The sequence below is a fragment of the Apium graveolens genome, chromosome 7 (genome assembly GCF_009905375.1).
Source record: "Apium graveolens cultivar Ventura chromosome 7, ASM990537v1, whole genome shotgun sequence".
NCBI lineage: Eukaryota > Viridiplantae > Streptophyta > Magnoliopsida > Apiales > Apiaceae > Apium > Apium graveolens.
The window spans coordinates 215,971,777-215,984,273 of NC_133653.1; the positions used below are offsets into that span (position 1 = coordinate 215,971,777).

The 12,497-nt window shown below is 36.4% G+C and overlaps 1 protein-coding gene across 1 annotated transcript; it reads left to right on the forward strand.

Annotated features, from left to right (window-relative positions):
- Window positions 1–571: 571 nt before the first annotated feature.
- Window positions 572–2,114, forward strand: LOC141671803 (myb-related protein 308). The gene is made up of 2 exons (XM_074478157.1): window positions 572–1,183; window positions 1,378–2,114. Exons 1-2 carry the CDS (start codon window positions 921–923, stop codon window positions 1,931–1,933), a joined length of 819 nt encoding a protein of 272 aa, XP_074334258.1. The 5' UTR covers window positions 572–920; the 3' UTR covers window positions 1,934–2,114.
- Window positions 2,115–12,497: the final 10,383 nt, after the last annotated feature.

The following is a 12,497-nucleotide window of genomic DNA, read 5'->3' on the forward strand; positions in this document are numbered from 1 at the left end:
ACTAGATTGCCTAAACCATATGTAAATTAATCATGTACAAATTAATGTAAAAACCTTTGGTAAATACAAGAAGCTTAGAAATATAATTACTTGATGAAAAGGCTAATAAAGATTAACAACTTTTGTGATTATCATAAAGACAAGAAATATATTCTTAAAAAAATAGTAGAAGAAATGGAAGGGTATAGAGTTCTTGAAAAGGAGTTGAATAAGCATGTTGAAATTAGGTTAGAAAGGTAGTGATGAGAGGCTTGAGAGGGGGGGGGGGGGGGTTAGTTAAATTATAAATCAAAAAGGTTGGTCAGAGTTAAGAATAAAGAAAGGGGCAAAAATCACACCTTTCCTTACCACACCCCACTTTTAAACCCATTTTTCTACACCTACCTGAAACTCACCCCCCATAGTTATTATTCTCTACTTGTTCCAAAATACTACACTACATACCCCAACTGTTTACCAATATTTACCACATATATACTCCACACAGCCACAGTAGTATTTTGTATATAAATGAATATGATGCCATTAACATCAAAAGAGTGGCCACCACCAGCCACTCTCTCAAACCTGTCTCACCAACTCACGTCTAGAAGCAATTAGGTTCACTGCCTTAACACCCTCTCTCTCTCTCTCTAACTCTCTCTCTCATAATACACACATTGAGAGAGATAGAGTATTTATTTGGGACTTCCCCTTTTTTATATATAGAGTCAAAAGCTTAAATAACTCCCCCCCACTTCCAATTCCTCTCAAAGGGCCGGCCTTGATGTTCAAGCATCATTACCAATCCTAACAATTCCCACTTCCTTCCCTTCACCCAACCCCTTTTATTACCATATATATAAACCTACAGATTTTTATGTGTATATAAAGACTTTCTAAGCATTAAACTTGGGCTTTAAATCAAGATTACATTAAAAATGGGAAGGTCCCCTTGTTGTGAAAAAGCTCACACAAACAAAGGAGCTTGGACTAAAGAAGAAGATGATCGCCTCATAGCTTACATTCGTTCCCATGGTGAAGGCTGCTGGCGCTCTCTTCCTAAAGCTGCTGGCCTTCTTCGTTGCGGTAAAAGCTGTAGGCTTAGATGGATCAATTACTTGAGGCCTGATCTTAAACGTGGCAATTTCACTGAAGAAGAAGATGAACTCATCATCAAACTTCATAGTCTTCTTGGAAACAAGTATGTTCACTTGGTTCTTTTTTCCAAGAAACTCAAAACATGAGTTCGATCATTTTTTTTTGTTTCTCTAGAAACGTTAGCAATTAATTAATAATTTAATTATATGATCGAACCATGTTTTGTTGTTGCTAACGTTTCTAGAGCACGTAGTTGGAATGTTTTGACTAATGAAAATTATGGCATATGTTATATAGGTGGTCACTTATAGCTGGAAGATTGCCAGGAAGAACAGACAATGAGATAAAGAATTATTGGAACACTCATATTAGAAGGAAGCTTCTAAACAGAGGAATTGATCCAACAACACACAGGCCAATGAATGAGTCTAACTGTGCTCAAGAAATCACAACAATTTCATTTGGAAGTGGAGCAGCAACTGCAGTGAACATGAAAGAAGAGCAACAAGAAGATGAAGATCGCAAGATGATGGTGATGATCAAATCATCAAATTATGGGTTTCAAGAAACTGATGAAAAGATTACTAGCATGGTGATTGAAAGATGTCCAGACTTGAATCTTGATCTGAAAATCAGCCCTCCTCATCAACAACATCAGACAGATGCATTAAAAACAGGGGGAAGAAACAGAGGACTCTGTTTTGCATGCAGCTTGGGTTTACAAAACAGTAAAGATTGTAGCTGCAACAGTAATAATGGTACTAGCAGCAGTAATAATGGTACCTCAGGGTATGACTTTCTAGGGTTAAAAGCTGGTGGTGTTTTGGACTACAGAAGCTTGGAAATGAAATAAAAAAAATTTGAATTCTTGATTGTATTTAAATATATATTAAGCAAGGGGGATAACTTGTATCATTAGCATACGGAAGTTTCTTAAAATTCCCTTGTTTGTAAAATTATAGTGATTAGTTATAACAGTACTAATATTCTACTAAATCTCCGAGTAATACAAGTACAGATTTTATTTGTGAGTATGTGGTTCCAGTGATCTTGTTTGTTGAATGAACTTGTGATGTTGTAAACATGGATTTCATAGAAAATGTGTTTGTGGAATTTATTGTGAAGAGAATAGTTGGTGGAGTAGTTAGATGCTGATGCCTACCAGATCTTACAGAACTTTTGTACCCCCTTGTTGTAGTTGTTGCAGAATGTTCCTGCTTAGAAGCAGGTAAATATTGAAAACTAATATTATGAGCAATTCTCTAATATCAAGACAACAAGTAGAGTGTGGCACACTAGCAAACAATAATGCTTTTGTGAAAATAATTAAATTTATAGTTATTAAATTCAAAAGTACAATTTGGTTGAAGTTTCTTCTTGCCTCTCCCCTGTCAAGATGTTCTTACAAAAAAAAAACAACTCTAAACATCTACTTGAATTGTGTAATAATGTAATATGATCCCGTTAAATAATCAATTTTTCTAAATTTTTAAGGTGTTCGAAAACGAACTTAATAGGATTAGATCTTAGGCGAGAGTATACAAGAGTTTCTTTTATCCGATCATGCCTGACCTGATTTCTCATCAATAATGACGAATAATTTTGTTGATCTACTAGCTTAATTATATGAAACCCAGATTTTAGAGGTTTAACATCTTAGTGCCCTAGTTTTAATTCAGGTTGATGCAGCTTAATTAGGGTTTATGGAATGGTAGATATGCGTAAATTATTGCAATAATTTATAAAAAAAACTTTTGTCACTTGATTTCTATAGGATCAAAAGAAAAAAGAAATTGAATTGGTTATAGGAAGGCAGTGGATAAGCAGCGAGAGGATGAGGAAAAAAGATGAGAAATAGGTGGGTAACCTATCTCTTCCTGATAGTATTAAAAAAAGGTATAGTACATAATACCGAATATGTAATATTAATATATGATGAAGGATGTGTGTGTGCATGTATATGTGATGTGTGAAGAGACTTAACTTCAACTGTCTGTAGTAGGCAGTCCCTATCTAATGTGTACCAACCTAACAATAATTATCTTGGTTCATGAGCTAACCAACTAATAAAGCAAATACAATTGGGAACTCTACCTAGATTTTTGTTGTTTTTATAACTCTTTACCCCGTCACTACTTGACCCTTGCATCTTGCAACTGTGCAGCAAAGATTTGTTACTTCACAAACATATCAAACCGCACCAACTCGTAGATACAAGTAGGGGCTCCCGGATTTTTTTGGCATATTTCAACTTAAATTTCAGTTTTTTAGTATAGTTATTCTTCCAAAACTGTCACAAAACGCCATTTTCTCTGGAGTTCAACCCTAGAGGCCCAGAAGAAGTGGCGTTCTGGGGTTTTTCATTTTTTTTTCTCTTTTCTCCCGGATTGAATTGCAGTTGTGTTGAATTGTTTGTAAGTGTTTGTAAGTGGGAAATATGTAATTGAGACCTAATTTTCAGTCTTCATATTAAATTGGAAAAAAATTATTTTGGTGTAATTTTTTTTTGTTGGGTAGTCATGCAAGACTATTTTTAGTACGTAATTTTTGTTTTTTAAAAAAATGTATGTATGACTTTTTGTGCCCTCAAAAAGGGTACCTTGGTAGTCGGCTTCGGAAATATTCAATGAAGATCTAATTTTGAGTCCTAATATTAAATTGGAAAAAAATATTTTGGTGTAATTTTTTTTATTAGGGAGTCATGCAAGCCTATTTATAGTACGTAATTATTGTTTTTTTAAAAAAAAAGTGTATATATGACCTTTTGTGGCTTCAAAAAAGGGTAACTTGCGAGTCAGCAAAGAAATGTTTTTATGAAAGGGTAGCTTGATTTTTTTTTGATGTAATAGAAAACAATAACATCTTTTAGTAAAAGTAACAAGATGAAATCGACTTGTCAACTTTTAGAAATCCGAATCTTCAGACAAATATGAAAAGTTAAAAGAAGTACTGTGTGTACGTAAAGGAAATGCAGATTTCCTAAATTCACGGGAGTAGGCACATGCAAATTTTGAAATGAATGACACAGGTGAATAATTTCATTTTAAAATTTATAGGGTCAATACTATCAATTATTTCCACATTCGTAACTGCACAACCTAATATTACATATTGACCATGTAAAATTATGCCTATAAATAGCTGCAAAACTATAAGCCATCAACTAAATTTCCCCCTTTGTAGTATATTAGCTTCTAAATTTTGAGGCTGCTACAGTCAGGTCATGGACAAGGGCACGGGACACGCTAGTTCTGATATTCATGATTACGGGGAAGTTAATTGGTATAAATGGACCGAATCTCAAGCACGGGATGGAGCTCAACGAGCATAAATTTGGCAGGTCAAACAATTTGTGAGAAGAATGTGAGGTATACGGGCCGCACAAGGGCATGCCGTACGTGATAATGAACAGTTCGTTGGCTATGGGGAAATGCACTTGAAGTTTATGAAATCATCCATCGAGTATGAAGAAAATATTAATAAGAATTTTAACTCTGGTCACATTTCAAAGGAGGAACATGAGTACGAGTTAAATGAAATATCTCGACATTACCACTTCATAGAGGACGAGCTTGAGATGAGAAAAAAGGAGTACGAGGATGCATACGCAAAGCGTAGGGCTGAAAGGATACGTGAAAAACACAAGGAGTGAGACGAAAAATATACGAAATATATCGTCAAACTTGGGGATTTTTCTCAAGGACACCATGATGTTGGTATAGCTATAACTATATGTCATGGAAATCAGGGGCCCCACGCATTACCATCGCGTGATACTCGGTCAAGTATGTACGCCTCGACCCACGGATATGGGGAGGGAGGTCATATGCATACATCCCCTCACATACAAGAGGATGAGGACGTTGATGATGAGTTTGATCAGTACGTAGTTAATCTTGCGGATGACTAAAAAAATTGAGAGCTTCATTCATTTTCCAATTTTCAGCTGCAATGTATTTCTCTTATTATATGTTTACATAATCAGTGTTCCCTTACAATATAATTTGTTCCCAAGATGAATGGAAAATGCACTCGTTATTGCATTTTTTGTTTACTACTTTACAGAATCATTTGTACTAATTGTGATAATATTCCCAAAGTTGATGACATTTTCAGAAGTGGTTGTAAATTTATTTTTGGAAAAATTGTTCCACGTATTAGTATTGTTGGAAAAGTAAGTAGCACGTGAATCTTACAGGCATGTATTATTACTTGTTGGTAAATTTATGAATTTTGACTACTCAGAAATGGAAGTATAAAATGATGATAAGGAAAATGACAAGGAAATGAGTTAGGTATCCCGTGAATACACAGTAGAAAGCACATGCAACAGTTTGACTAAAGTTTTCACTTTTTAGAGATGAAAGTAAAAGAAGTTATTTTTACGAATGCCAGTCTGCAACTGCAAAGTTGGAAGGGTCCTCCACAGATAGGTAGCCACATGCAGACTGCAAGAAAGTAATTGAGTAGTTTTGTCAAATGCAGTAGAAGTTGTAAAAGCTGTATGATGTGACAAATGAATGTTAACTGTTTCGAAGCAGTATGAGACGTAAGTAGCACGTGAATGTTACAGACATGTCTACTTAATTTGTGTGGTCTTTCGTCCTTGTTTATTATGTAAATATGATGTTGTTCGGAAGTTAATATTGTATACTAATAGAAGAGTAATGAGTTACACTCTTGGTGATATTATTCGAGCTACTGGTCGGAGATAGTTTTGTGATGACGATTTTAGATATTCAATGGATCCAAATTTACGTTACTCAAGAGGTTCAGTAATCACGATGCGTAGGGAGTGGGAATGGTGTGTAGGGTGTTTGCAAATATGTGTAGCCCAATGTCAAGAATATGGAGTGCGATTAACTAAATAACGCGCCATACACATGCAGCGAGACACCGCTCAATAATTAGAACTAGCTTTATTCCGTGCAAGAGAGGAAGAGAATCGAATGAGAATGCGTTTAAACCGGATGGATCTACAAACAAAATATAGGGAGTTTGCTGAAGATGGTGACCATCACAATGCAAGAATGTATCATCATTTCGCTACGAGTCCCGACTATATTTCCGGTTGCTACTTGTCCGATGATGAGTAATATTTCTGAATATTGTATTTTGATAGTGTACTTTATTATTTTGAGCTTTTGAAATTATTATTTTATATTTCTGAATGATTTGACTACTCAGATAGTGTGTGAGTGTTTATGATAAATTTAGTATGAAGTACTGTACAAAAGTAATGTGACGTAGTTGTTAGCATGCCCTATAAATGTCTTGGTCATTTTAATTGGAAAGCATAAAATGGATAAGGGTAAAAAAGGAGCATCGTCAAGAACATCTAATTCCATTTGACGTCAGCTTAGTATCGCGGAATGTATCGGTCGCGGAAAGAAAATGAAAGAAGATGAGAGTGCCAGAAAGAAGAAGAAGTGCGTGAATCAAAACATTTTGGGCGAGATAAAAGCTGATAAAGAAAAGCTCCGAAAGGCTTACAATGATCGGTCCATGCCGGAGGACGAACGCATTCGTCAGATCGATGAAGTATATAAAAAATATAAAAAAATGGAAATCAACCTGATTGAAAGAGAAGATAGTGAAATTGCATGGTATGTTGAAGGTCATCAGGCCTGGCGTGACGTTGGAGAAGATGCGGATGAAGTTGTGGAGAGTGCAGGAACTGATGAGGATCAATATGTTATAAACCTTGCAGATTTTTAAGTTCTTTGTGATGTTTGTTGTATAATTTTAGTAACAATCTGAACGCCTTATTGGAATGTTTGTTTTGAATGGGATAAACCTGATAGTAGTTCCATATTTTGAAGCTCGAATGGACAACACAATAACCAACTTTTGCATGTAATATTCGAAATAGCAAGATAGAAAATTTAGCTTATACAAATGACAATGGTAGTACAACATTTGAAATGAAGCTAAGAAAATGTAATGAAACTAAGAAACGAGCAAGTAGAAGTTCACGTTGTTAAGTGTGGGCGCCCTAGGTATTTCTTGCTACGCTTGGTGTGACCTTCTTAGTTGCATACACTACATTTCTTTCCTGACTGCGGACCATCAATCTCCATTCGGATCCGTATCGATTGCCCTCCACGTTTTTGCTTAAGTTTCTTCAATGATTCATCCGCTACTAACTTTCCATATCCCTGCCAAAGTGGGGGTAATTCATAGTTCCAGTATTCGGTTGGTTGCAATGGATAAATAATTGGCCGGTACAAGTTCTCAATTGTCTGGTTTTTATGGCAATTTTCAATGAAATGATCCCAACTCAGTCCATGTCTTATACAACCATCCATTACGTGAGAGCATATCATGTGATGCGTCGCCCATTTTCCACACGTGCATGTACGGTCGTTGAGGTTGAGTACCTGGGACTTACCTCCATTTACCCTTCCTGTTGTGAATATGTTGTGTACTTGATGATTACCTAAACAAAACATCTAAGTAAATTTTACTTAGTGAAATAATGTAGCACTCGACGGATAAGAATTATAGTCCCGACGGATAACTCGTTTTAGTCCCGACGGATGAGTAACTTATTATCCATCGAGTGAGTAGCTTATGTAATAATAAGTTTGTAGCACAGTGTTGTATGCACCTTTGTATAGAATCTGTAGTAGTATATAAGTCATGTTGACTTTAACTAGATATGCAGAATAGGTTGATTAACTGTACATAAGAAATGTCTTGTAATTCTGTATAAGTGAAATGAAGTCAAGTGTCAAAATAGCTATCAACGGATGCTTAACAAAGCTTTGACGGATGATCAAATGACTTTCAACGGATGTTTAAAATAGCAGTCGACGGATGATCAAGTAAGTCATCGACGGATGATCTGAAAGTCGACGAATGATCATATCAAGATTCAAACATCAGTTGAACAGTGAAAGCTGACACACAGCCGTCGAGTTGGATACAAACACACTGTGGAAGCCCATTAACTGGGTAATAGAGGACGAAAAGCAGCAAAGATCAAGACTGTTAGATTTTATATTTATTCAGTTCTTTTGACTTTGTAATCTTGGTAATATATAAACCAAGAGAGTAGCAAATAGAAAAACAACTAAGAGAGCTAAGAAACAAACACAGAGAAATCTTTGTAAGCACTATCTTTAGCATTTCCTGTGTTCTTAGTAGTTCTATTTTGTATAAGCAGCTGTGAGCATTTCTGCACACAGAGTCCTCTCGATATATTAAATATATCTCTGGTGGAATTGTTTAAATCCACCAGAAAGTTTTTAAAGACTCTTGTTTTTAATTACTCTTATTTTGATTCATTAAAGTTTATATTCCGCATTGTGCTAATCAAAACAAATATATCTATAATCGAGTTGAACATTTTTATTTCAAGAAAAAGTTCAAGAATTCCATTCAACCCCCCTTCTGTAATTCTTGCTATATTGTTAAGGGACTAACAATTGGTATCAGAGCAGGCTCTTAATCTACAAAGAGTTTAAAGATCAAAACAATACACCAAGATGAACAAGAAAGATGTTGGAGTCAAGATTCCTTTTCTTGATAAAGATAATTACCATCATTGGAAGGTAAAGATGCATCTTCATATGCTTTCTCAAGATGAGGCCTATGTGGACTGCATAGAAAGAGGCCCTCATGTTCCAATGAGAGCTGCAACAGGAAATGAACCATCTGTTCCAAAGCCAAGGCATGAATGGTCTGAACCTGATCTTGAATAAGTCAGAAAAGATAAAAAGGCCATGAACATTCTGTTCAATAGTGTTGATGCAGATATGTTTGATAACATCATCAACTGCAAGACTGCCAAGGAAGTTTGGGACACAGTACAGATAATCTGTGATGGTACTGAAAAAGTAAGAGAAAATAAAATGCAGCTCCTGATTCAGCAATATGAGCATTTTCACAATGAAGAAAGTGAGTCACTCACTGACATTTTTAGTAGATTCCAAAAGCTACTAAATGCTCGTAAATTGCATGGAAGAGTCTATCAAACTAAAGACTCCAATCTGAAATTTCTCAGATCTCTTCCAAAGGAATGGAAACCAATGACAGTCTCATTGAGAAACTCTCAAGATTATAAGGAGTTTACTTTGGAGAGACTGTATGGCATTCTGAAGACCTATGAGCTTGAAATAGAGCAGGATGAAAGAATGGAGAGAGGAAAGAAGAAAGGAGGATCCATTGCACTAGTGGCTGAACTGGAAAAGGAGAAGGAAGTGAAGATGGAAGCTGTGGAATCAACTTCAAAGGCCTGTGAAAGCAAGGGTAAAGGGCTAGCTGCAGAAAGTGAAGATTCTTTGAGTCAAGATGACATGGAGGACATTGATGAGCACCTAGCATTCCTTTCAAGAAGATTTGCCAAGCTCAAGTTCAAGAAGAACTTTGGAGCTGCCAAGCCAAATAGAAACATGATGGATAAGTCAAAATTCAAGTGTTTCAAATGTGGCTTGGCAGGGCATTTTGCAAATGAGTGTAGAAAGTCAGATTCCAGTAAGAAGAGATTTGAGTCTGTGGATTATAAGCAAAAATACTTTGATCTACTCAAACAGAAGGAAAGGGCTTTTATTACACAAGAGAATGACTGGGCAGCTGATGGTTTGGATGAAGATGAGGATGTCAGCTATGTCAATCTAGCCCTTATGGCCAAATCTGATGAAACAGAGACAAGTTCCTCAAACAATCAGGTAATTACTACAAACCTTGCACATTTATCTAAAGCTGAGTGTAATGATGCAATAAATGACATGTCTACAGAATTGTATCATTTGCGTGTTACACTTAAGTCCCTCACTAAAGAAAATGCTAAAATCAAAGAAAACAACTTGTTTTTGAGTGAGAGGAATAATGTGCTCGAGTCTCAGTTTGTTGAGTTTGAGAAACTAAAAATTGAGTGTAGAATTGCTAAGGAGGAATTAACTGAGTCCTTGAAAAAGGAAGAAATTTTAAAAAAACAGCTTGATCGTGAACATGAGGTGATTAAAGCATGGAAAACATCCAGAGATGTTCATGCTCAAATCACCAAGGTTCAAGGAATTGAGTCCTTTTGTGATGAAGCCTGGAAAAAGAATAAGGACAAACTAGAACCTATTTTGGTAGATGGATTGCTGATAGATGTCTCGACGGATGATGAGGACTATCCGTCGGATAACAAAATGTGTTATCCGTCGAATGATAAAAATCCTAATCCGTCGGCTGTGAGCAAACCCATTAGCAAAGCCAAATTAACCAAGCTAAATGAAAAGTATGGGTCTGTTTCCAAGAACTTTGTTTCAGGGGAGTCAAGTCAAGCCAAGAAAGGGAAGAAGGCTAATGTTGGTCACATGACTGTCAAACAGTTGAGTGACAGACTTGAGAAGATAGAGGTAAAAACAGAGACTAAAAGGAAAAACAATAGGAATGGTAAAGTAGGGATTAACAAACATAATAACTACACACCTGATAAATATGCTCCTAGAAAAATCTGTGTCAAATGTGGTAGTGTAAATCATTTGTCTGATAATTGCAAATCTGCCATGCCTACTCCCATGTCTGTTCAGCCTCAATTCTCTAACATGAATGCCATGCCTCCTATGCCTGTTAATGCTATGCCTACACAGAACATGAATGCACAGTTTGCTAACATGCCATTTGCACCTAATCCATATTATGCTGCATACAATATGCCTCAAATGCCATTTAGCATGCCTTACTGGAATAACATGTTTGCACCAAGCATGCCATTTCCTGTTAGCCATAACTTGCATAATAATTCTGTTGCATCTAGTGGTTTCAAAGGCCCAACCCAAATGACTAAGGAAGAATCTGAAATTCCTAAGTCAAATGAGTTAAGACCTAAGAAACAGAAGAAGAAAGCTAACAAGGCAGGACCCAAGGAAACTTGGGTACCAAAATCAACTTGATTTGATTTTGATGTGTGCAGGGAAACAGAAGGAATCTTTGGGACTTGGATAGTGGTTGTTCAAGACACATGACTGGTGATTCTACCCTGCTCACAGAGTTTGAAGAGAGAGCTGGCCCAAGTATCACTTTTGGAGATGACAACAAAGGTTATACTGTGGGATATGGCTTGATTTCAAAGGAAAATGTCATCATTGAAGAGGTTGCCTTAGTGGATGGTCTCAAATACAATCTGTTGAGTATCATCCAGCTTTGTGATAAAGGCAACTCAGTAACCTTCAACAAAGAAACCTGTGTTGTGATTAATAATCAAAATAACAAAGTGGTTCTCACTGGTGTGAGAAGAGGAAATGTGTATCTAGCTGACTTCAACTCAACTAAAGCAGAATCTGTAACTTGTCTTCTCAGTAAAGCAAGTCAAGATGAAAGTTGGCTATGGCACAAGAAGCTATCCCATTTGAACTTCAAGACCATGAATGAGCTGGTAAAGAAAGAGCTGGTTAGAGGCATTCCTCTGGTGGAGTTTACAAAGGATGGACTGTGTGATGCCTGCCAAAAAGGGAAGCAAATTAAAGCATCTTTCAGGAAGAAACTTGATTCAGCAATTGAAGAACCTCTGCAACTGCTTCACATGGATTTGTTTGGACCAGTCAATGTATTGTCAATCTCAAAGAAAAGATTTTTCCTAGTAATTGTAGATGATTTCTCAAAGTTCTCTTGGACCTATTTCCTAAAGTCCAAAGATGAAGCTAGTGAAATCATCATCAATCACATAAGGCAAGTTAACAATCATCCTGATTTCAAAGTTAGAAGAATCAGGAGTGACAATGGAACTGAGTTCAAGAACTATGTCATGAGAGCATTCTGTGAGGAAAATGGGATCTTGCATGAGTTTTCAGCAGCAAGGACTCCACAACAGAATGGAGTAGTGGAAAGAAAGAATAGATCTCTTATTGAAGCTGCAAGGACAATGCTTGAAGAATCAAAATTACCAACATATTTCTGGGCTGAAGCTGTCAACACTGCATGCTACACTCAGAACATCTCTCTGATTAATCAAGCAAAATGCAAGACACCTTATCAATTGCTCAAAAACAAGAAGCCAACTCTGAACTTTCTTCATGTCTTTGGCTGTAAATGCTATATTCTGAGAAATTAAACTGATCAAAATGGGAAGTTTGATGCTAAAGCAGATGAAGGAATTTTTGTTGGATATGCTGTTGGTAAAGCATATAGAGTCTACAATCTAAGAACCAACATTGTTGTTGAATCTATACATGTTGTGTTTGATGATAAAAAGATTGAAGGACTAAAAGATGGAGATTACCATGAGAGCCTCAAATTCGATAATGTTGAGATGGTCAGTGATGAAAGTGATGATGAGAGTGATCAAGAAAAAGTGTCTAAGGATAATGCAGACAAATCTACTACAAATGAAGCACAAAACTCAATATCCGTCGAGTTACACAATACTTCATTCGTCGGAAGGCAATCTGTATTATCCGTCGGAAGACAACCTGCCTCATCCGTCG